Source organism: Zingiber officinale, chromosome 7A (genome assembly GCF_018446385.1).
Source record: "Zingiber officinale cultivar Zhangliang chromosome 7A, Zo_v1.1, whole genome shotgun sequence".
Taxonomy (NCBI): domain Eukaryota; kingdom Viridiplantae; phylum Streptophyta; class Magnoliopsida; order Zingiberales; family Zingiberaceae; genus Zingiber; species Zingiber officinale.
The window spans coordinates 99127248-99152764 of NC_055998.1; the positions used below are offsets into that span (position 1 = coordinate 99127248).

The 25517-nt window shown below is 39.8% G+C and overlaps 1 protein-coding gene across 1 annotated transcript; it reads right to left on the bottom strand.

The window, feature by feature from the left end:
* Positions 1-23908: 23908 nt before the first annotated feature.
* On the bottom strand, positions 23909-25403 carry LOC122001885 (zinc finger protein ZAT4-like). The gene has a single exon (XM_042556861.1). It carries the CDS (start codon positions 25195-25197, stop codon positions 24139-24141), a length of 1059 nt encoding a protein of 352 aa, XP_042412795.1. The 5' UTR covers positions 25198-25403; the 3' UTR covers positions 23909-24138.
* Between the last annotated feature and the right edge of the window lie 114 nt (positions 25404-25517).

Sequence of the window (25517 nt, forward strand, 5' to 3'; positions counted from 1 at the left end):
TCATACTTTGGAGTTTCAATCAAGCCAGTCATCCTTGAAAGTTGCTCTTCTCGGCAGTTAGTTCAGTGAAGTACGACCTCTCTCTAATACCACTTGGACAAGAAAGCAAACCAAACTCGACATGCTCATTTATGTAGTTCAGAGATAACTTACTCCTACTCCACGGTTGCCCGCAAGGTGGATAATTTCGATCAGCTGGTGGATGACTCTCCAAAAAACTTCCGGCTAACTCATATAGCTCCTTATGGGTGGAGAAACTTCACCACAACTCTCACAAGAACACTTAAGATACTAGGATAATTGGAAAACAACTAATAGGGGTTAACCACCTCTATTTCATCAACTTCAACCAAGCTCCAAAGCCTTGGCTATATAGGTCATGAGTTGAAAAACCCCTCACCTACCAGTCGACTGTTCTCTGTGAAAATTCGACCGTTATAATCCAATAACTCGATACCAGTTGACTGGTGACTTTACCAGTTGACTGCTCCACATTAGCTGAGCGTACAGAGATATTCTATTCTCTCCCAATTGACTGCCTAGTTGACTGGTAAACTCTAAACTTAGGATTTTACCCAAAGTGTAATCTCTCAGTAATCGGACCCTCACGACTCACTTGACTCTTCCTCGCAACCTTGATCTGTTGCCTTCATGCCTACTTTCTTTGGCTCTCATCCCTTGGATGCATTCAAGCCCGTGGCTTGTCTTAATATCATCATTCGTGTATACCTTGGAGTGTGCTTCCCTCATCTCTTATCCTTGCTACCTTGTCCACGGTCCCTCGTATGCTATATCCTTCACTGGATCTGAAGCCATCAAGCTGAGTCATATGTGTATTCTGCAAACCTGTACAACTCAAATATACATATCAAATACAAGGGTAAACCTAACTTAAACCCTTTGGCTAAATATCAAAACCCATGGTCACACCGAACCTCAAGATTGCTCCAACATGCAAGACTTAATGGGTTTAGAGGACATGACACAAGGTTGAAATCTAGCTAGGTCTGTTGGACCTGATAGTTGGTGGAAAGTTCAAATTGGTCAAGGAGTAATCCGATATTTGGCAAGAAATCTGGTTGGATCTGTGAGACCTGACAGTTGGCCGAAGTTTAATTGGGCCTGTTGACATGACAATTAGCGGGAAGACCTAGTGGGTCAAAGGCTAGTCAAGTGATTTTGCATGGTAAGTAAGGTAAGTCACTAAAGGAGAGTGGTCAGTGAGGATGAGCCCCAATTTAGGACTTTAGATGATGGTCCAGTTTACATTCATTTTAGAAGGTTAAACTGAAACTATGACTAGATCCTGGTCTTGGAAAAATAAGATCTAATTAATAATACTTTTATATATTGTGTAAACGTTATTTTGCATGTTACACTTTGTTTTTGGATTAATGCATTCTACAGGGTTGAAGTAGCAAAAATCAACCTCAGATGAATGATATCCAAGGTGCCTCAAAGGTGCTTGAGGTGCCTCAGTTCAGCGCTTGGAGGCACCCTGGACCAGTTAAAGGCACCCTCAAGGAGATAAGAGTGGTAGATAAAACTTCATGGCACGGAGGGACCCTGGAGGCACCTCAAAAGCACATTGGAAGCACCTCAAGGAGCTTGGAGGTGCCCTGGCGTGGATAGAAATCGAAGTTAATAGAAATGATCGAGTTTGAGACTTTGGGGATCATTTTTGAGACTGGAGGTGCCTCCAAGCTCCTCAGATGAGCTTGGCAACTCCTCCAACACTCTTTAAAAGAGCTATTTGACCAAAACTTAAACATAACTTAATTACGAGCTTCAACAACTCTTTTGTTGCTATGCTACTACTCCGAGACATTTGACCATTACCGATAGACTAACACTGACATATGAGCTCATTAAGATTATACATTTCTAAAGTTTTGGCAACGATTTAATATTCTTGCACATCTTTTATACTTGCAAAAGAAAAGTGTAGACTGTTACACTTTTTCATTTTTATACTTATATTTGATTCCCTCTTCCGGCGGTTTCAGAAGAGGTTTATAGTGGATTACCCATTGATATGATCCAAGGGATCGTGGGTCTTGGAGTAGAAGTCGCCAAAAGCTTCGAACCAAGTAACTCATTGTGTTCAAATTCTATTTTTCTTTACTTAATTGTTTTTATTTTTCTGGTGCACACTAGTATTTCAAAAAGATAATCATTTTTAAAATACATGTGATTCATCCCCCCTCCCCATGTGCACACCGATCCTACAGTAAGTTTCTCTCTTAGTGCTCATCCCAAATCCCATAGTTAATAGCATCTTCTAGTACTACCATTCTCTCAGTACTTGGCTAGGGTCTTGCGGTTGATGACATCTTTTAATGCCGCATTAATCTCAGATAGTTGTTGATTTAATAGAGTGGGCTTGGATTTAGTTATTCTCTCCCTTTGAAGAGCAGTGTTTAAGGCATTTCTTGCTTGATCTCGCTATTGTGTCAGAATCCTAATACAAGATGAGGTCACACTTTGTTTATGAGTTTGATCAAGAGTCCTATTTAATTTATCACATCAAGATTAGAGAACAAATTTAAGAAATAAAATAGGAATAATATATACAAAAATAATTTGATTGGGTGATAAAAAGGGGACAATGAAACTCCTTAGAAATAGAATGAACTTTAGAGATAGAAGATTTTGCAGAGACAACAAATCCTCAGATGATTCTTCCGAAGGAGAGAGTCTTTTGACACCACCCTTAGAGGGTTTTAATTTTTGATTATGACAATGGGCCATGACTTCCAAAGATTTTACCCAAGGCTTAGGGGGTGTTTGTGTCATTCTAGTAAACAGGGAAAAAACAAGTGTATGAGAGGCAAGAGTTAAGGGATGAAGACGAAGAGGTTATGGTGATGACATATTTATAATGAAAATGTTCTGGTCTTGTCCACTCTTGATGGGGAATAATATAAGAAATAAATTAAAGTTGATCATAGGAAAAAACTGAAATGTCTTTTCGAAAACGTGGGGAAAATATTGTACCATGGGACAATTATAATAAAAGAGGAAGATTAAAAAAGTAAGAATACATGTTACCACATTGACCTGACGTTGTAGTAGTTATTATCCAATAGTTGCTACAATAGTTGCTCCAATGTGCACATTCTACTTTTCCATTTCATGATCGTAGTGACTATCATATACCCTCTCAACTGTGTAGGATGTAATAAAAATTATTACATTGCTCTTTTGTCGCGCTAGCCTATTGATATGTTAATAGAACGTTATGTTTTTTGTGACTATTGAAATTTCAATGTTATGTTAAAAGAATGATTTACACATTGTAGAAGCTACTGTTGGATAGATGCTATAACAAAGGTGGCTAAACAAATCTGTCATCCATTAGTCAATTACAATAATCAATTAGGGGTTTCTAGATGATGGCTCTGACTACTATAGCTTGTATTTAACAGATGGTGTGATTATTATGTATTTATATTACACATTGTGCTTGAATTATATTCTTATAGTAGCTGATGTAAATGAATTGTTAAGCTGATAATTTTTATAATATCGTTTGATTTATGTTGTAGTAGTTACTCGATAGTAGCTGCTACAATGTTAGTTTCATGTTGTAGCAGCTACTGTGAGAAAAAAATTCAAGCATGATGTTTAACACAAATAGAAAATAATCACACCATCTTTACATACTCAGACTATGTAGCATATAAGGTTAATCTCCCTCGTAATAAATATATAATAATTACACCATCTGTACAGTCTTTATCTCTTATTATTTTCTATCTCCCTCACATACATTGGTCGAGGCTAGGAGAAGTTTGGACAATCAACGTCCACAGTGTTCTCCATGAGTAATCAGCCTTGATCAACGTACATAGTGTTTTAAACCCCAAACAACATTGGGCTGATTTTTGTCTCCCTTGCGTACTTTGTTCTTGGTTAGGAGAAGTTCATAGAAGCGATCATCCTCTAGCTACTCCATGAGCAATCCTCAGACTCTTTGTTTTGGCCAAAGGATGTTTGAGCCTCCTTTGGTGAGAGATGGAAGAAATTTATCTAAAGGCTTTTTTTCTTTTTTTTTTAAAGGTAAATATGCATATGGAGTGAAAGGGGCATACAACAACCTATGGCACATGGCTACCACCCATCATGTTTGGACAAATGCCAGATCGGAGCAGAATATCCATAGGGACGCCTAATGATATAGTGCCACACACAAGGATTGACACTTATACATTTAAAGCACTAGGATGGTGTATGCAAACACCAACTTTCATCACAATCTCACATGATCTTGGGTACTCACTCAATCGCACAACCAAACTAACATGTGTCACTGTCACTGACAAATGTCATCATCGTCACCACGAATGAGTGCTCCTTAGCTCTCCGCCTCTGCAATCTATGCCCGGCCAAACTCCACGCTAGAGGTACAACTAAAACCAATAGCCCATAGCAACCTGTCAACAGTGATGAAGACAGCTTTCGTCTGCCCAGAGCAAGTCCAAACAACATCAACCATGAAGACAAGAAGCTCCAGCCTCCACTCTAAAGCTCTAGCCGCCGGCCGGTAGTGATTCCCCAGCCCAAGAGAGCACTGCAACATCTTCATTGTTAGGATCCTTCGTACGGAGGCTAGAGAGGGGGGTGTGAATAGCCGACCCCAAATCGTCGTTTCTTTCTACAAAACGTGTTAGCGCAGCGGAAATAAAACAGTAGAAAGGAAACGGTGAGAAGATCAAACCTCAAACTCGATGGATGTAACGAGGTTCGGAGATGAACTCCTACTCCTCGGCGTGTCCGTAAGGTGGACGAAACCTACCAATCCGTCGGTGGATGAGTCCCCGGAGAACCGGCTAATACAATATACTCCTTCTGGGTGGAGAAACCTCGCCACAATGTTTCTTGCACAAGCAAGATAGGAGTACAACAGATACAAGAAAGCAAAAGACAATATGAAACACTTGCTTGCCTTTCTTGTTGACTGGAGTGATGAAGTAGCAGCTTCACACCAGCAGCAGCTGACGAGAATCCAGTCGAGAAGCTCACGCGAAGCTTCAGCTACGAGGAGCTCAGCAAAGCTCTGATAGCAGGTAAGAGCAGAAGCTCTAGAGCACAAGAACAGAAGTTCTAAGGAGTAAACAGCCCCAGCAACGAAGCCCTGTAGCTTCTTTTATACCTGCGAAGAAAAACATGAAGGAATATAGCCGTTGCGTCGCAACGGCTAGTGCCCTGATCGGTCCACAGACCGATAAGGAGTGTGCCTGATCGGCCCACAGATCGATCAGCGCTTTCTCCCGAACTCTGCTAGCTACTGATCGTGCTCTGATCCGTCGTGGGGACCAATAAGGGTATGGCCTGATCGGTCTGCTGACCGATCAGGGCTTATTGAGTGCGGTTCCTCGCACTCCTCAAGATCGTCACCTGATCGGTCGGCAGACCGATCAGGATATCGCCTGATCGGTCTTGCAGACCAATCAGGCTCCATGCTGATCGGTCGCCGGACCGATCAGATAACTCAGCGTATCACTGGATCGATCCACTGATCGATCCAGCGCTTGGTTTTTGCCCAAACCAAGTCCCAAACCTTCCAAACCAATATCCGGTCAACCTTGACCTATTGGTACATCATGCTTAGCATCCGGTCACTCCCTTGACCTGCTAAGACTCCCCACCAAGTGTCCGGTCAATCCCTTTGACTCACTTGGACTTTCCTCTTCGTGCCAAGTATCTGATCACTCCCTTGATCTACTTGGACTTCCCAACACCAGATGTCCGATCACCCTTGATCCATCTGGATTTTCCCTTGCCCGGCTTAACTCACCAGGACTTCCAAACTGCCTAGCTTCACTCACTAGGACTTTTACCTGACTTCACTCACCAGGGTTTTCCCTTTCACCTAGCTTGACTCACTAGGATTTTCACCTGGCTTCACTCACCAGGATTTCTCGACTGCCTGGCTTCACTCACCAGGACTTCTCCGACTGCCTGGCTTCACTCACCAGGACTTTTCCCCGTGCCAAACTCCCTGTTTGGACTTTCCGCGTGCCAAGCTACCTGCTTGGACTTTTCCCCGTGCCAAGTTTCCGTACTTGGACTTTTCCAGTGCCAAGTCTCCATACTTGGACTTTTCGCGTGCCAAGCTCCCTGCTTGGACTTTTCCCGAATCAGGTCAACCTTGACCTAAGGTTGCACCTACAATCTCCCAAACACCTATTCTTGTTAGACATCAAGAATAGAACTTCTCTTTTCGTCAAACATCGTCAAACATCAAAACACAACTCGAGTCAGGTCAACTCGAGTCAGGTCAACCAGGTCAACCTTGACCTAAGGTTGCACCAACAATCTCCCCCTTTTTGATGTTTGACAAAATCCAAAATCAAATTAGGTTAACCCGATAACCTAACTTAGGTTTTCCAATGTTCTTCCTTGAACATTCTTCCAAAACCTACACTCTCCCCCTTGGGACATCTCTCCCCCTTTTTGACACACATCAAAAAGAGAGAACCAAGGTCAAGAGTTTCTTCCTAATGAAAGTCCCATACCTTTCATTGAAACCCTTAATTTCCCCCTTGATACTAAACTCAACACTCAACTTAGTGACAATCCCATATCACTAATCATCAAAAGTCTTAAGGAGTAAAAACTTTCCCTAAAAGTCAACTCCCCCTTGACAATTAGTAAAGACTCCCCCTAAAGGTCAACTCCCCCTTGACCATTGCACCAACAATGTCTTGGAGAGTTTCAAACCTTTAGAAACCCGAAACTCAACTCCCACAGCTGAAATTTCAGACCACAGTCGAAATTCAGCAAATTCAGCACGCCTGATTGGTCACCGGACCGATCAGGCCCCCCCTCTGGATCGGTCCCCAGACTGATCCAGATTTCCCTGGATCGGTCCAGTGACCGATCCAAGTTCAGATCAGGCGGTTTCTGATTTCTTCTCTCCCGAAATTCAGAAACTCACAACAAATTCCAGAAAAATTGTAAAATTTTGAGGATACATTCCTCATACCATATATTATCAAGGAAAAATAGTTTTTTATGAAAATAACTTTCATTTTCAAATCTTGATACAAAGTTCAAAAGTCTTTGAAATAGTTCAAAGTTAACTCTTCTTTGTATCAATTTGCTCAATGATGAATGCTATCACTAGAAAAGCTTCATCAAGGTTTTTCAAATCAATTTCAAAATGATTTTAAATCTTTTAATTTAGGACCATAATCTTAGGGCTATATGCACATGACTTGTACACAAGCTTTCCCTATGATCTCCCAATTAGAATTAGGCTCATCTAGGTACAAGAACTATGCACCTTGATCCTAACTCATCATCCTAATATCTCACACACATCTAAGGTGTATCAAACACATTTAAGTCAATTTTGATGTGAGATATGGGTTTAGGTCAACTTAGGCTAAGTTCTCATGCATTTTCTAAACACCAATTTGATCTCAATATCAAAATGTGCTTTTATCCTTAAATCAATTTCATTGATTATTAATGCAAGAGATGATGACATGACATGAAATAATATCATAAATGAAAACATGTGCCAATGTCATGATGTCATGGCATAAAGTATGAAACTTAACTAAAGCATGACATTTAAACTAACCTAAGCATTATCATGACATTTTAAATGATCATAAAATAAATATGATGTCATGACATGGGAGGGCAAACAATCATGGCAAGATTTAGCATGAATAAGACATACCTAGATTACCTATCTAAGTATCCTTAGCCTTAGCTAATACTTAAGCTTTAACCCTTGATTGCCCTAATATGCCAAAATCCTAATTTTGACACTTCTTGAACTCTAGATTCATTCATGCCACTTAAAGATCAAATTTATCCTCAAATCTTGGCATGTTTCATTTTTCCTCAAGAGTTCTCTAGATTTTCCCAAATTGTGCCAATTGAAATTAACATCATCATTTTCCATGATGGCACATTTTACTCTTCCAAGGAGTAAATATTAATGATTGTTCCATTTCATTTTCAAAGGTTCCCAAAAACCTTGAAAATGCTCCTTGAGTGTCAATTTCCTCAAAGTTGGGTTAACTACCCTTCTAATCGGAGTTGACACTCTCTAACCCATCTATGGGGTAGAGAAGATGCTCCTAGGTACCCAATACCTATTTGAGCTCATTGGGTTCACTAAATATTCACTAGGGATAACTTCCCTAGCAACCCTCCTAATGACCCTCTTAGGCTTTAAAGCCTTGGTCATTTGGGACTCATCAAGATCAACTCTAGGGGTGACTCCCCTTGTGACCTTGGTGGTGGTCTTCCTAGCCCTAGATTTTGTTCCATAATCGAATGGAACATTATGATAAGTGGGCTTGACCACTTGGGACTTAGGTTTGTGACCCAAACCTCTCTTGTCCTTTGACTTGGGTTTTTGACCCTTAGACCCTAGAGTTGACTTTTCTAAGTTCTTAAGAGCCTTTTCCAAAGTATCAAGTCTTGACCTCAAGACTTGATTCTCCTTTTCTAATACCTCAAGTTTTAATTTATCATTATTCCTTGAGGTATTTCTAGGCATATGTCTAGATGATTTGGGATTTCTACCTAGGTTCTCCTTAACCTTAGATGAGTTAATCCTAGTGTTATCATTTCTAGCATTGTCCTTACCTAGACTAACATGCTTGGCACCTAAGCACATATATCGATTCCTAAGATTATCATGCTTATCATTCTTGACAATTGCAATAAAACTACTAGCATGAGTCTTATTATTATTGCAAGAATGTGCCTTAAATGTTACCTTAGGGTTTGCCTTAGCTCCCCCTATCGACGTGCTCGGTCTCTTGTCCTTGTGAGATTGCCTCCCCCTCGGACATTGACTCCGATAATGTCCCCTTCGCTTGCATTGGAAGCACACAACGTGTTCCTTGCCCTTACGTGTCGGGACTCCGGCTTCCTTGACCTTTGGCGCCGGTGGAGTCTTCCTAACCCTCTTTGGACACTTACTCTTGTAGTGCCCAAATTCCCTACACTCAAAGCACATTATGTGTAATTTGCTAGAAATTAAAATGCTTGAGTTACCTAGGTTTGAGGATGGATGAACGCTCTCTCCTTCATCCCTTCCGGAGGTAGAAGCTTCTTCTTCTTGCTCCGAACTTGAAGAAGAACTCTCCTCTTCTTCTTTAGATGTTGAGTGGCCCTCAACTTCTAAATCCATTCCTCCATGATGTGAACTCCTTGGCTCACTTGACTCCTCTTCATGACTTGAAGTGGAGTTCTCCTCATGGAACTTTGCCAAGTTATTCCACAACTCCTTGGCATCGTTATATCCACCTATCCTACACAAAACATCATTAGGTAAAGAGAATTCAATGATTTTCGTTACCTCATCATTGATGGTTGATTGGTGGATTTGCTCCTTGGTCCACTCCTTCTTCTCTAGGGTTTCTCCTTTCTTGTCCATCGGAGGCTTGAAACCTAATTGAACACAACTCCAATTTTCAAGGTTAGACATAAGAAAATACCTCATTCTTACATTCCAATACGCGAAGTCGCAGCACTCGTAGAAGGGTGGAAACGTGATGTCTTCTCCGAGTCGATCTATTCTCTAACTTGTGCTCCCCCGGGTGTTAATCCGACGAAGAGCAACCTTGCTCTGATACCACTTGTTAGGATCCTTCGTACGGAGGCTAGAGAGGGGGTGTGAATAGCCAACCCCAAATCGTCGTTTCTTTCTACAAAACGTGTTAGCGCAGCGGAAATAAAACAGTAGAAAGGAAACGGTGAGAAGATCAAACCTCAAACTCGATGGATGTAACGAGGTTCGGAGATGAACTCCTACTCCTCGGCGTGTCCGTAAGGTGGACAAAGCCTACCAATCCGTCGGTGGATGAGTCCCCGGAGAACCGGCTAATACAATATACTTCTTCTGGGTGGAGAAACCTCGCCACAATGTTTCTTGCACAAGCAAGATAGGAGTACAACAGATACAAGAAAGCAAAAGACAATATGAAACACTTGCTTGCCTTTCTTGTTGACTGGAGTGATGAAGCAGCAGCTTCACACCAGCAGCAGCTGACGAGAATCCAGTCGAGAAGCTCACGCGAAGCTTCAGCTGCGAGGAGCTCAGCAAAGCTCTGATAGCAGGTAAGAGCAGAAGCTCTAGAGCACAAGAACAGAAGTTCTAAGGAGGAAGCAGTAGCAGCAACGAAGCCCTGTAGCTTCTTTTATACCTGCGAAGAAAAACACGAAGGAATATAGCCGTTGCGTCGCAACGGCTAGTGCCCTGATCGGTCCACAGACCGATCAGGAGTGTGCCTGATCGGTCCACAGATCGATCAGCGCTTTCTCCCGAACTCCGCTAGCTACTGATCGTGCTCTGATCGGTCGTGGGGACCAATCAGGGTATGGCCTGATCGGTCTGCTGACCGATCAGGGCTTATTGAGTGCGGTTCCTCGCACTCCTCAAGATCGTCACCTGATCGGTCGGCAGACCGATCAGGATATCGCCTGATCGGTCCCCAGACCGATCAGTAAGCTCACAGAATCGATGCGTGCCTTCTGTTTGTTATCTGATCGGTCACCAGACCGATCAGATACACAAACGTATCACTGGATCGGTCTGCAGACCGATCCGGAGCTTGGTTTTTGCCCAAACCAAGTCCCAAACCTTCCAAACCAATATCCGGTCAACCTTGACCTATTGGTACATCATGCTTAGCATCCGGTCACTTCCTTGACTTGCTAAGACTCCCCACCAAGTGTCCGGTCAATCCCTTTGACCCACTTGGACTTTCCTCTTCGTGCCAAGTATCCGATCACTCCCTTGATCTACTTGGACTTCCCAACATCAGATGTCCGATCACCCTTGATCCATCTGGATTTTCCCTTGCCCGGCTTAACTCACCAAGACTTCCAAACTGCCTAGCTTCACTCACTAGGACTTTTACCTGGCTTCACTCATCAGGGTTTTCCCTTTCACCTAGCTTCACTCACTAGGATTTTCACCTGGCTTCACTCACCAGGATTTCCCGACTGCCTGGCTTCACTCACCAGGACTTCTCCGACTTCCTGGCTTCACTCACCAGGATTTTTCTCCGTGCCAAACTCCCTGTTTGGACTTTCCGCGTGCCAAGCTACCTGCTTGGACTTTTCCCCGTGCCAAGTTTCCGTACTTGGACTTTTCCAGTGCCAAGTCTCCATACTTGGACTTTTCGTGTGCCAAGCTCCTTGCTTGGACTTTTCCCGAATCAGGTCAACCAGGTCAACCTTGACCTAAGGTTGCACCTACAATCTCCCAAACACCTATTCTTGTTAGACATCAAGAATAGAACTTCTCTTCTCGTCAAACATCGTCAAACATCAAAACACAACTCGAGTCAGGTCAACTCGAGTCAGGTCAACCAGGTCAACCTTGACCTAAGGTTGCACCAACATTCATGACCTTGTCGCATGATGACTCAGTCGATGCTTTTTTCAATAAGTAGCTCAAAACAAACAATTTAGTTCAGAACCTGTCGTAGTCGAGGCTATGCATCTTCCAAACAGTAGCTGCCCGCCAAAATAGGAACCACTTTCATCATCCACTAGCATGGTGGAGATATCAATGCACCATCAGAAATCCACCATTCCTACTCTATTTAGATATCACAACAAAGCAACAACAAGGCCCCATGCTCCGGCCACCCCGCCAACCCTTCCGTGAGCGCACCTTCTCACCGCTGGGGCAGGAGGATGGCTTGATGGTAAGAAGTAGAAAAGGTTAATCTCCAAAGGTATATGAGAAGAAGTGTCCTCCACGAATCCCAGATTGCGGCATCACCCATTGCCCTTCTTCCTCCAATTTTTGGTAGCCTCCCTCCCCCCTTCTCACAATGTCTGCCATGCCGGATTGTCTACCAACTAGCTGCCTGTGTCCTCCCTCTCTATGTGAGATCCCACTGCTAGATGAGAGACTGTGTGCATGACTAGAAGAGCAGGGGAGGCTTCTTCCTTGGCTGTGTAGCTCCGGTGCTGGCTAGAGGTTGACTGTATAGAATGATGTTCACAGTAAAAAATATTCCTTTCTGAACCCCAAATTGGTTGCGTACAACCATATGAAAGCTTACAATACATCGTGAAAGGTAACATGATCACCTTGTATTCTCTCTTTTTGAGAAAGACACACTACCAGATTTTGGATAAGGCACTGGATGTCATGAAAGGAATAATGAAGGTGGTGTTGGGAAGATAGCACCATCGTTATGCTACTCATTTACCTTTAGATATTATGAAAATAAGGAGGCTCCCTCTGCGACACCATAAATTTTATAGGAAACAGAGGTGCTATTAAATCTAGGAATAGAAGGTGTATCATGCGCTCACAGTTGTCCTTCTAACAAAGTCAGATTTTGCCTATGTTGATGGGTCATAGTTTATGACAGGTATGAGTGGTCATTGTATGAACATGACAGATCAATGTAGAAGTAGGTAGGTTACCATTAATTAAATGATGAGTCGTCATAAATTCATTATTTGAAAAATCAATTGGTCATTCAATTATTAGAGTTTAGGGCTCGTTAACTGCAGCGACATTAGCTACTACAATGTATAGTAGCTACTACACACTAGCTACTACACATTGTAGTTGTAGTAGATAATTAGCAGTAATTGCTACAATGTGTAGCAACTACTCGGGAATAGCTACTATGTGAAGCACTAAATGCTACATGTTATGACATCTACTCCAGAGTAGCTACTACACTGTGTAATAGCTACTATCGAGTAGCTACTACAACGTGCACCAGCTTGACAATACATTTACAATAGTTATACAATTGATTTAAATTTTTGGTGTATGCAATACATTTACATCAGTGTTACAATAGATTTACACTAGCTTGACAATTTACAACAATTTTACAATACATTTACACTAGCTTGATAAAAATTTATTGGTAAAAATTGACATTAGTTTTATAATGAATTTACACTAGCTTTTTAGTAATCCAGTGTTTTCTAGTAAGAATTTTATGACCAACATGAAAATTAAATTATCTCATCCTAACTTGTTCAAAAATTTTGGTTTTTGGTATATTAAACTCTCGTCATACTATATAACAAAAAAATACACAATCTAACCTAAAATATATAGTTTTTTTAGACTATTAATAGTCTAATTGCAAATAGGAAAATGAGGATGCAACATATACTTACAATTTTACTTGTGTTGGACCCAGGATTATAGATACATTAAATTCTCTCGACATTAACAATTGTAGCCCTGGATACCAGATATCGTAGTAAGATTCGTGCATGTTCTTAAAAAAGGTCACCTATATATGAATGAAGTTTGTTAGCAATACACATTAAAAGCCGATATGTATAGAACTCTTCAACATGGCAGGTACTTACAGAATTATGAAACTTAGAAGTATACTGTTCTAAGACTCCAAGGGAGTTATAATGCATATATTGAGCTTTTTACATATCTATAATTAGTAGGTGTTAGTAATCATCTGAGTTATTTAATGGACAAAATATATATCTGATTGGTTTGTCATTGTCAATGTTAGATGATAGACTAAATATCTCATACAACATTATTCCAAACAAATCCTGTGCAAAGAGACAAACATTGTAAGAGGAATATATGGAGAGAAAAAAACTTGATAGTAGCAGTTGGTGTTATACTTATAACAAAACTAGTAACACAAAGTATAGATGGTCAATATGGTATGCCAAATATTTTGGCTTTCTCTATAATGATTATAAAATATACATTTATGCAATTGCCATCTGTGAATAGGTTCAATAAAAAAGAGTTATAAAAAATTACATATTCAATATAAACATTCCATTGGACCATATTGGCTTTATTGTAGTCCTACATAAATAAAAAATAAAAAATATCCATAAATTATGTTTTATGACACTAGCAACTATTGCTATAACTGTTACAATTGTAGTAACTATGGAAATTATGTGTTATAACAACTTCTAATTATGCGTGGTTGAATTTATTCAATATTATGAAATGTATGTTTGACAATACAATAAAAATCTAATTCCAAAGTAATTTATCCTTATGTTCATAATACAATTATTAAAATTATCAATCGTATCTTTGCATTACAATAAATATGTAACTCAAGTACCTCTTAACTCACTTTAGCTGACTCAGTTTCAATAATGTCTCTACCATTACATTATCTTTATTTTTCTTAAAATATGACTTCACTTGCTGAATAAATACATAGACAAAAGTTTTCTCCATAAGTAATTAAATGTCATATAGGAATAAAAGAAAAAACAATTAACCAACCTAAACCATACATTCATAATTTTATATTTCTATTTGACAAACGCATGCAAGAGTTTATATAATGAAGATGCGACAAGTACTTCCATAGATGAGATAGGGGCTTCTTGAACTTTAACAAACTGCTCAATAATTTTCTCTCCTTTGGGCATCTTTGACTTATTCTTATCTTGGAAATTCACTTTTTTTTATTTCTCTAGGGCACATGAACTCCCTCAATTTCTTTAGCAGGTAAGGGTGTGATTCTCTTTGTAGAGTCCTCTTTACCCTTGTCATTGGCTGATTAGGATTAGTAGTTGTTGTCTCTTTATCCTTGGCAAGCAACTGACTTTGAAAATCTTTATTTTTTCTCTCTTGTTCTGTTATAATTTTATCTTTTATAGATAAAATTCCGTCCTTTTCTTCAATTATTTTGTATTTCATAGCAATTGTAATTTTTGAATCACTGACACTATTTTTAATTGCATCAGTTAGCTCGCTAATTTGGGTCTCCATCACAGCATGGAGCTGGACCTTAATAACTAGAGACTTCAAATGAACATTTTTAGACTCCCTTGCTTGGCAAAACATACAAGACTCTTTCTCCTGAACACCTTCTACAACATATTCCTGAGCTTCCGCTTGTTGTTTATGAAATTGCTCAGGAACTTGTTCAAGAATTTCCTCAGAAACTAGTTCTTTAAATCCCTCAATGATTTATTGATTTATATGCTCTACAACATCTTCTAAGGAATCATATGAGAACGGATGTGTCTCTAGATATGATGGACTTAAATCAACAATTATTTGGCCTGCAAGTAGTTCTGCAAACCTAGACTTTATTATCTCCATACAGGAGGCTGACCACTTCCATATGCATATTCTTGGATGACATGTTGTCTGTAAGATTCCATTATTCTGACATCTTCACACATCCACACATGCAATATAATAAGAATGGTTAAATTTATAATTCTATGCATAACATATATGAATCTATCATCAAATGTAAGAACTTATAGTAAGGAGATGTGCAAACCCTTTGACCATGGGAGCTTGATTTCCCTCAAGGCCCTCTGGCTTTGGCCTCTATGAAAGTATCACACTAATGACCTCCAACTGTGGGCTCATATAGCCATATACAATCTTATACTAATTATACCTACCTAAATTATCAAAATCATCTACACAATCAGTTAGTGATTGTATTGGTAATTTAGATATACTACTAGTAGTAGTAAATAATACACAAACAAATAAATACAATATTAAAAGTTGGCAAAAGAGAGTATTAGATTCAGCAAATGATGGTTGTTTGTTGAGGTTGATCATCTTATTCTATAGTTCCTTCTTCGAGCACTCCACATCAGTGTGTTGAAAAAATAATGGGGTGGAGGTTGCATTCAGTTGTAAATTAACCTCATCGCCTTAGTCTTAGAGTCCTAGAATGAGTGCATCATCTTTCTTTGTGAAGCTAATCTCTTGATTTTGACAAATGAAACATTTTCCTTCAACGTCCCAATCGTCAAACATATTTTGTATAAGGTTTTGGATATTTATAATTTCAAGCATGGCTAAGGTCCAAACAAATAAACTTCTATTTATCAACTCTATCTACTGGTCGTTTATTTCTACTAATGATATAAAAAACCTTGAATTAAGGGTAATTACTTTTCCATTACATTTTCTTATGATATGCACGGGAAGCAAAAGTCCTCTGGCTCACCATTTAATTCTGTCAAACAAATACATCATATCTTAGTGATAATCTTAATGATACATTACATTGTTAGTTTTCAACCATAATATGATACATTAAATGTCTAGTAGCTACTACAAAATGGCTATTAATCGTGTTGTAGTAGTTACGGTCAAGTAGCTCCTACAACATGACAACAAATAGGGTTTAACCACATTATAGCAGTCCATATGATTTAACCACATTGTAGAAGCTATTGTCAAGTAGCTGCTACAATGTTACAACTTTTTTTTAAAACTCTATTCCCTGAAAGTATAACTTCAAAGTGAAGACTTATAATCAATTAACACCAATATAGAAGCTAGGAGAAGAATCAAAACTCTAAAAAATCCTAATAAATCAAAACCCTAAACAACAGAAGAAGAATCAAAACACTAAACACTAATAAAATACTTACAATAGAGGTGAAGCTTCGGAGGAGAAAACCAGGCATCATGGAGAGGTTGATAGATGAGGATAGGTGTCGTGAAGAAAGCCAGGCGTCATGGTGAGCTACTTCCAAGGAGGATGGTTCGAAATGTTTGTTCGCCTGGTTTAGGGATTATCACTTGCCATCACGTTGAGAACCATAAGGGTAAAGAGTAATTACACAATATACTTTCGTTTATAAATAGTAGTAGCTATTGTCGAGTATTTGCTACAATGTGTAACAACTATTGTCGAGTAGTTGGTACTGTCTATAGCAGTTACAACTTGAATCATAATATATTAAAATATATCAAACATGTGAACTATAATACTGGCTAGAAACAATGACAATAAGATAAATTTAAATGTCTATTCTTCATAACTAATTTGTTTAAGAGTTAATATATCGTGGAAGAGTTTAAGCCAGAAGATCGATAAACACTACAACTTCAAATACCATCTCTATTCTTCATCACTAATTTATAAAGAATTTAATTTTTATTTTATCTCTTCCAATGTATCTTTCACTTTTCTAAATTTTTCAGTCTTCGATAGTTTTCTCTCTGAGTTTGAACTTGATATATATTTGAAGCTGCACACAAACTTTCTTTTCCTCTCGATGTAAAGGAGGTAGGTGCTAGATTTTTATCAAAGTGTGTTTCAAAAGTTCTTTTTGTCTCATCTTTACTCTTGAAGGATTGGTGTTTAGCGCCCATAAAACCATTAACTTGTCTAAATGCTTCTCTCCAGGTGTCCTAAAGACCTGACTGACATCTAATAAAGGCAATATATATTTTCTCCTATATTAAATACATCATTTAGAATCACATATAAACAATATATTAGGATTAGAGGAAATTACAATTTAAAATGAAAGGACTTATCATCGAATGAAATGTGGAAATAATTTTTGACAAGTTTCCTACAAATTATATAAACAAAAAAAAATTAAATTTATTAAAAAAGATTATTCACATTATAAGAAAAGATTGTTTGGCTTATACCAGAAGCAGCTATACGTTGTAGTTAATACTGGATAGAAATATAACAACAAGACAAATTTAAAAGTCTATTCTTCATCATTAATTTGTTCAAGAGTTAATACACCATGGAAGAGTATAAGCCAGAAGACCTATAAACCCTACAACTTCAAATACCATGTCTGTTCTTCATTACAAATTTGCAAGGTAGAAGGATCAAATATTAATCAAGATTATTCACAGTGTAAGAAAAGATTGTTTGACTTGTACGTTGTAGCTGCTATAAGTTATAGTAACTACCACATAGTAGCTGCTACAATGTGTAGTAGCTAGGGCTTGTACGTTGTATCATAAACCCTAATAAAAAAGTATATAGAGAGAAAAACATATATTGGAGTGGTAGGGCTTACAATCGAAATGGAAGGGGTGGGAGGTGCAGTGTCAGCTTTGTTTGCAGTTACAATTTAGGGAGCTTTCGGCTCGTTCGAGAAGAAACTGGCGACACCTTTGATTAGCTTGTAGCGGACGAGTAGAAGGGGAGTTAGTGGTGGCAGCTAAGGGTTTAGAATGAGCACGTCTGAGTGAGGGAGCGACTGAGAGGAAAAACAAATTTGGGAAAGTGTTTTGAAAGTTTTGAGCGGAGGGTGAGCGGAGAGAGATTAATTTAAAAAGTTTGTGACTGAGAGGGAAAACATATTTGGAAAAGTGGTTTGAAGGTTTCCTGCCCATTCCAGAAAAAGCTTGTTGCTGTATTTTGTGTTTAACTTGCAATGTCTTTGCTTTGCTTACGACAGACGGGCCAGAAGGGGCGTTGACGGCAGGAGCAAGAGCAATGGAAGACAGCGGTGAAGGAAGGAGCCAAAGCGAGGAAAATTTAGATTTGGAAAAGTCAAGAGAATAAAAGTCGAGTGACAGTTTTGAATGGAGGGCGAAAGGAGAGAGAGAATAAAATAAATAATATAAAAAAATCGAGTTGGCAACACCTTGTGAGTATGTCGCTCACGATCACGTAGGAGACGTCGGGCAAAATATTAAATCTATATATATACATACACATACATGTCTTACCTAACTTGACTGTCCCTTTTTCCCTACTTGATTTATCCTTTTTTTAATATTCCAAGTGATTTTGGTCTGACTAATCCTGGGATTGACGATCTTTCCCTTGATTCATCATCTATCAAGTAAATTTGAAGCATAACTTATACACACCTAGAAATAAACCTCAAAGATATTTCATCATCACACCTGTGTGAACCTTACTTGATACGTCCAGTGCCAATCTATCATCCGAATACCAGCTCGATCATATCGCGAGGGCCATTAGTTGGTGTGCCTTGATCTAACTAGATGTTGTCCTATCCAATCAACCTGTCACATTGAATTAACTTATTTGTCTCCCTCACGCCACTTGGCTTATCTATATACCCTCCAAGTTCACATTAAACTTGTTCAACCTATTGAGCACACAAGTGACAACTATTTAAGCCTCGTGATCATACCTGATTTATTAGAATGAGACCATGCTACTCCAAGTAAAGAACAAAACAAAGTAATCCGTATACGTCTTATCACAATTATGGGATCCACCATGTGCTTAGAAAAGGAAGCAAAATGTACACATTCTTTTTTATCATTAAATCATATTTAAATTTATCTTGTCGAAAACCAATACTTCATGTGTACGTTGAGATGGATGCTAGAATGCGTGCCAAAAGTTTGCTTGAGCGGAGAGATAAATACTGTGGTGAGGTTGGCCATTGAAGTGAAAGCTCGGTCTTATCTACCTTGATGAACACGCTTCAGAGGGTGTGGAAGATGTAAAAACTGGTGGAAACAAAGTGATTTTAGAAAATAATTAGAGATAGATTCCAATGATTGCATAGGGAGTAAGGGTTGTCTCTAGAAGACTCGTAACCTACTGAACTCGGAAAGGAGAACTTAAAGAGTTTAAAATGCAGATCAGCTCGAGGAGCTCTGACCTGAGAACCCGAGGACTTCAAAGCGTTCGAGGAGTTCGAGCCAGTGACTATGGGTCTCCATAAATATTAACCTTGCCGACCTAACGGAAAAGGTTGACCCTCACGACTCACAGTCTTTGCCTACATAAGCAACGATAATATCGAGCGGGGTAACACCAAGTAGGGAATCATTATTACAGGGTATCAAATCTCAATCACTCTTATATAGTATAGATTTCACAATGATCTAGGATTTTATTGTTTGAGTAATGATATGCTCAAGGAAAAAAATTTAAAAAAAAATTCAAGGATAGACACATAAAGTCATGACCCACAATTTCACTTTTTGTGGATCTCATCACTTTATGTGTCTATCTTTAAATTTTTCTTTAAATTTTTTTTTTAAACATATCATTTTTCTTATTATTTTCCTTGTCACGCTCTCAACGTTTCTAGTTAGATCATCTTGAGTTTTTGGATGGGATCAAACATCGTGTGGCTCCACCTGTAACCATTGGGCCATTACAATGACATAATGTCATATGATTTCTAGCTAGTTCCATAGTGATAGATTTGGATCATAATGTTAAAAAGTTGGTATTTAGCCCCACCTAATAGTCAAGGTTCAACATTCTCTATATTTTAGGTTGGAGGAATCAGTTAAATCGATGCAGTTTTTATTTTGAATTTTAAAAATCAATTTAGTAGATTAAACTAATTTTTTATTAAACCGATTAAGTCTTATTAAGATTTTTTGAATTTTTTATTTTTATTTCTAAAAAATAGTTAATTCGATTATCAACTGAATTAACTGATTTAAATCTGCTTGGTTTAATTTGAATGATGTGATTGGTTTAATTATTATTTTTTGATTTGTTGGAAATAGATAGTTCAAAGTTTAGAAACACTGGACCAAGCACAAGCAGACTACTAAGGTGTTGACAGACAGGTAATAGAAACACTGGACCAAAGCCCAATAAGCTAGGCCCAAACTCAGTTATCGAGAATTTTGGGTTGTGATGAGATCCTACGTAAAAGCCTCATGAATATATTAATTAAAACAACTTTGCTTCTATAAATGATTACAAGCTGGCGACCGTAAAAACAATGCTAATCACTAACCAAGAAGTTGTAGTCAGTTTGGTATTCAGCTGGGTTAGAATTAGTACTTGTCGTTCCATAAATATACAATCAATTAAATTAATAAACTTAATTAATTTATTAAACTAAATAAATAAGATTCAAGTATGTGTTTAATTTATTAATATTCATAAATAAAGATTGCGAGCTATCGGTGAATAATATTCACAAATAATTTATGAACCATCTATAAGGATCGGATCCTCTGGTCCCCTTGTCTTGATCGACTCCTAGACTGAGATAAGGGGATTGGTGGGAGGTAATGTCCCCCCACCTGTTAACAAGTGGGGGTCCATTGCCCCCCACCAATGCAAAGGTTGGACCATGAATTGATCCAGCCTTTGTGGACCAGAAGATCCGCCCCTTATCTATATCAATAAACTCTTATTAATATGATAAATAAAAAAAATTAAAATGAACAAACAAATTTCTATTATCAAATTCAATAATAACTAATCAAACAAATTTAAAATATAAAAATTCCAGATAATTAGATAAAGTTAAATGAAACATCAACATCTAAGTAAATCAAACTCGAGTTCATGAAAAAAAACTAAATAAAATTTGAATCATTTTAACGATTTGATTCATTTTCTTGACTTGATTAGCTCCATTATCTTTATCAAATAAACTTGACTCACTTACAACCCTACAATACTTGAATGCAAAGCTCATGACCTCGCCTTCTTGTGAGTTCGCAGACTACTTACGAGTTATTGGCGGTTGCATGACCAGCCAACTTGCAAGCTCACGCCCACAATCTAGACTTCGGAAAACAAGAACTTTCATCAATGGCTTGAAAATTTTCTACGTGTACTACTGGAAATCATCCCCTACATTGTCTCTTCTACCATCTCAAAATGTGAAGCGTTTGATCTGCAGTGTTGTACTGATTTAGACTCTTGATTTTAATTCTTATCAAATGGACAGTTGGCTAACATACGATGATGTTACAACTGAGGTCTGGAGTTAAATCCTAGCACTTAACCGGGTATATGTCCTCTCTCATGATTATTCAACTGCCCAATGCTAGTAGTCAATTATGATTTACCTCTTCTTCCGTATTGACCCAAGGATGGACTAACAGATACGCTGGGACGAGTGAATTGCTTTTTACGACCTAGATACAAAAAAAATAATCCCTATAATACTGCTAACAGTAGAATCCAGCACCAACAGAACACACATCAACGGCTTTCGTTTGGCACTGACCAACTACTATTAACCTAAAGCCAACTGGTAGTTAGACATCAAGCATCATAAGAGACACTAAATGAGTAAAAAAGGATCAACATCAAAGAGAGGGGGACCAGGGAAGGGTAAAATGTGTGACTCACTGACAAGTTTCCATCCAGTTTATCAGTATACCTAAAGCTTTAGAAGAAAGCAACAAACTTAAATGCCACCTCTAAAATCTCTTTATGTGCACTGCTCCATCCCTCTTTAATAGTGAAACTTCAGAAATCAGTGCATTCCCCAATCTCTGGCTACTCTTTCGCTGAATGTGCATTCGGTGCCTTTAGGTTTTTGACTCACAGAAAGAACATCATGATTGCAGTTACCTAAAGCTTTGCAGCTTGTGCTAGCTTCCACTGACAGCCATTAAATATGCAGAGTTTTTGCAGATGCTCAGTAGATGCTTCCTGTATTTTAATAATACTAGTATGATACTAACTCTTCTCTATGTTTTCTGGTCACAACTTTTGATAGGTAAGGAAGCTTGCTTTCTCCTACAAAAGGAAGAAGTGCTTTCATTTCATTTATATACAGTGGATCCAGTTTGAGATTGCCGACCTAATGCAACTACAATGAACTAATCAATGGAGAGCATGAATCAAAGTTGATGAAAGTATTTGACTTGCCACTGGTGCACATGGAATGCATTCCAAGTAGGTAACCAACTTAAAGCAAAGCTATATCAATTATCTTGTTGATGAAAGAAATTCACCATCTAACCTCTCTTTTCAACACACACATTGTAGCTTTAAAGTGGTAGGGTTACTCTGTCTGTATGATTAAGGAACTTACAGAATATTCCAGTGGTGATATTGTGATCTTGAGACAAACTTCAATCATTCTCGAGCAACTACTAACTGCTACTAATAGAGAAAGGTCATGCCAGAATTGATTCAACACACACATTGTTGGAGCAGTTAAAATTTTAGTTGGGATGGTGGGGCTCTACTACCAGGACCTAAACCAGTATAAGTAAAAACAATCAAGTCAAAAGAACTTCCTTCACGGTTGAACTGGTATGAGCATCGAGCAAAGAGAGAGAGAGAGAGGGAGAGAGAGAGATCACAAACCCCACACCCAACGCTCTCTTTGTTCCCTTTTGATCCAAGCCGACAACAACCAACTCATTGTCACAAGACCTGCTCATCTCGTGATATATGTTATTGTTCTTTGCTTCCTACTTTATTCCTTACCCCCCTTCAATATTTCATCCCATTAATTAGAGCCTTGGGATGCTTAAATTCAAAGAAAAGAAAACTTGTGTCATGAGCATTGAGCAACTGAAAGCAACCAAAGGCCTACCTAACATGTGATTTGATCAAAGGAATACTTTACTACACTACTCTCCCTTCAGCTACAGTCCAGTCGATATACAATTCACGAAGAAAATGAAAATGGAGTTGCAGAAAGTGGATTAGAATAGGAAGGAGGTTGTGGTGGATGAGAAAGAAACAATTAAATGAGGAAGTCTTGTGCTTGATTTGATCCGTATTTTAAAACTAGAATTCAATAAATGCAGTTCGAGTTTGATTAGAAAAAGGGTCTGTGAAACAAGGTCTAAAGATCTGATAGGGTCCAGCGCGATGGGACGGCCAAACTGTAAGGCCAAGGGAGAGTTGGGAGGGGGTAAGAAGTGAGCGATGATTCCAAAGCGATGGCAATTAATGGACACACCGAATGTGAGCTCAACTCCTGCGTGGGTGCGGGTGTGCTTACTGCAACACGGTGCTTAATGGAACAGTGACATTAAGGTCAGATGGCAACAGAAGTGGTGACGCACTACGTTCCAAAAAGTGGAGTGAGGGAGCGAGAGAACTCTCGATGAGCTTCTTTAAGAGGAAGAAGAAGTGGCCAAACACTAGAAAAGAACGAGTCACAGTGGAGCAGTGGGGTTTTACAGGTGGGGTGTGGGTGTGGCGGCAGAGAAGGAACAAAAGCAGCAGCAAAAAGTAGCGGTTCTACTCTGCTCACTGCTCAGCTCTGCCCTGCTTCCCCATCCATTTCTCTTTCTCTTTCTCCTGCACACTTGTGACAGAATTGCATACGAAGAGTGGTGTTAGTCACTTGCTAATCCACCCTAAGACGATAGAAAAGCACGTTTAGCAAGAATAGATGAGAACAAAGAAACAAATTAGCAAGGGAAAGATGTCTCGTTGCAATGGATTCAACCTACTCTGTTCTTGATCAACTGATGCAGTGAGCAACAATGGCAACTCAAGCAACGAAAATATATGCAACTGATTTAGCTAAAGCAAAAGAGAAGCAGATCCAGAAGCATACAAATATAATCACCAGCTTTATCCAACTGAAAAAAGAAAGAAAAAAAATTTGAGCTTCATTGTTATGGGTTCTTTATCCGTCCATTTCTTACCTCGAACTTGGACTCGGTTCCTGCTTGCTCAGAAGTTGGAAATGATGCTTGTAAATTCAGCTCGATGCGGGGTTGGCAAGGAAATCCATGTCAGAAACGGCTGACAGCTCGACCTCGTCCTCTGCCATTGCCGGCAAGTTGAGGTCGAAGAGGCTGACGCCGGTCGCACGCTTGGTAGCGGAGCCGACGACAGGTGACATGCTCAGCCGAGAGCGTGGTGGCGGATAAAGAGGGACCGACATAGGCATGTTGCGGGTGACCGAAATAGAGGAGGAAGAGCTGAAGTGGGCTCTCTTGTGGCCTCCTAGAGCTTGGCCGGAGCTGAAGACTCTGAAACAGAAGGGGCACTCGTGAACCTTCGCCCCGCCATTGGCGTCGGCGGAGTCAGCCTCGCCAAAGATCTGGACGGGCTCCGCGGCGGAGACGCAGCCATTGTTCTTCTTGTGACTGGCCCGGTGGCCACCGAGCGCTTGGTACGAGCGAAAGATCTTCTTGCACGCACCGCACTGGTACCGGGTCCGCCCCTTCCGCGGCGGCATCGGAGTTGCCCGCGATGGAGTAATTTCCCGACGCGCCTCCACCTCCTCTTCTTCCTCGCCCTCGTCTTCATCGTTGGATCCATCGGAAGGGTGGATCTCTCCGGCGACGGTCCAAGAAGAATCGCGGGAGAGCATCATTAGGCAGAGGGCGACGTCTTCCGCCGGGGTCACGTCGGAGACGGAGCTCGCCGGCTCCGCCTCAACCGCGCACCCGCGCGGTCGCTTGTCCTGGCCACGGTGCGCTCGGGGAGACTCGGTGTCGCTCTCCCGGTCCTGGACGACGACGCTGGATCCCGCCGGCTCCGGAGCGGCGAAGGACGAAGAGAACTCAGGGTCCGCGAGGCGGATGCTCTTCCTGGGATTGGCTCTCAAGCCGTAAGAACCGGCCGCCTCCTTCCCCTCCTCCGCCTCTCCTTCTTGGGGCTGGCTCGACGAGGCGGAGGCGGAGGAATCTCCCGCCGGAAGCAGGGGAGCCACGGCAGCCAGCGAGGAGACCGCGTGCGAGCGCATGTGGCCGCCGAGCGCGCGGCCGTTGTGGAAGCGGCGGAAGCAGAGGTTGCAGCTGTAGCGCTCCATGGAACCGAAACCAATCAATCGCCTCAACTCAATTCCATCCTTCTTCGCAGACTAAAAAGAGAGCAGGCGACAAGAAGCCACTTCATCTCCCCCGCACCACCGCATCAACAAAGCCAGAAAAACAAAAAATAAATAAATAATCAAAATAAATAATATTAATTTTAAAGACATTTCTAAAATTTAAAAATATTACCAAAATAAAATACATATATATATTAATCAGGGATTAGTTCTCTCGATCTAAAGCTTATCATCATTAAAGTCAGTAACAAACTCTCCGATAACAGCGTTCGATGTCTTCATGTCGATGACAAGTGCCT

What these genes read in the sequence shown, in the direction of transcription:
- LOC122001885 (XM_042556861.1), bottom strand. Translation starts at nt 25,197, where the DNA reads ATGGAGCGCTACAGCTGCAACCTCTGCTTCCGCCGCTTCCACAACGGC.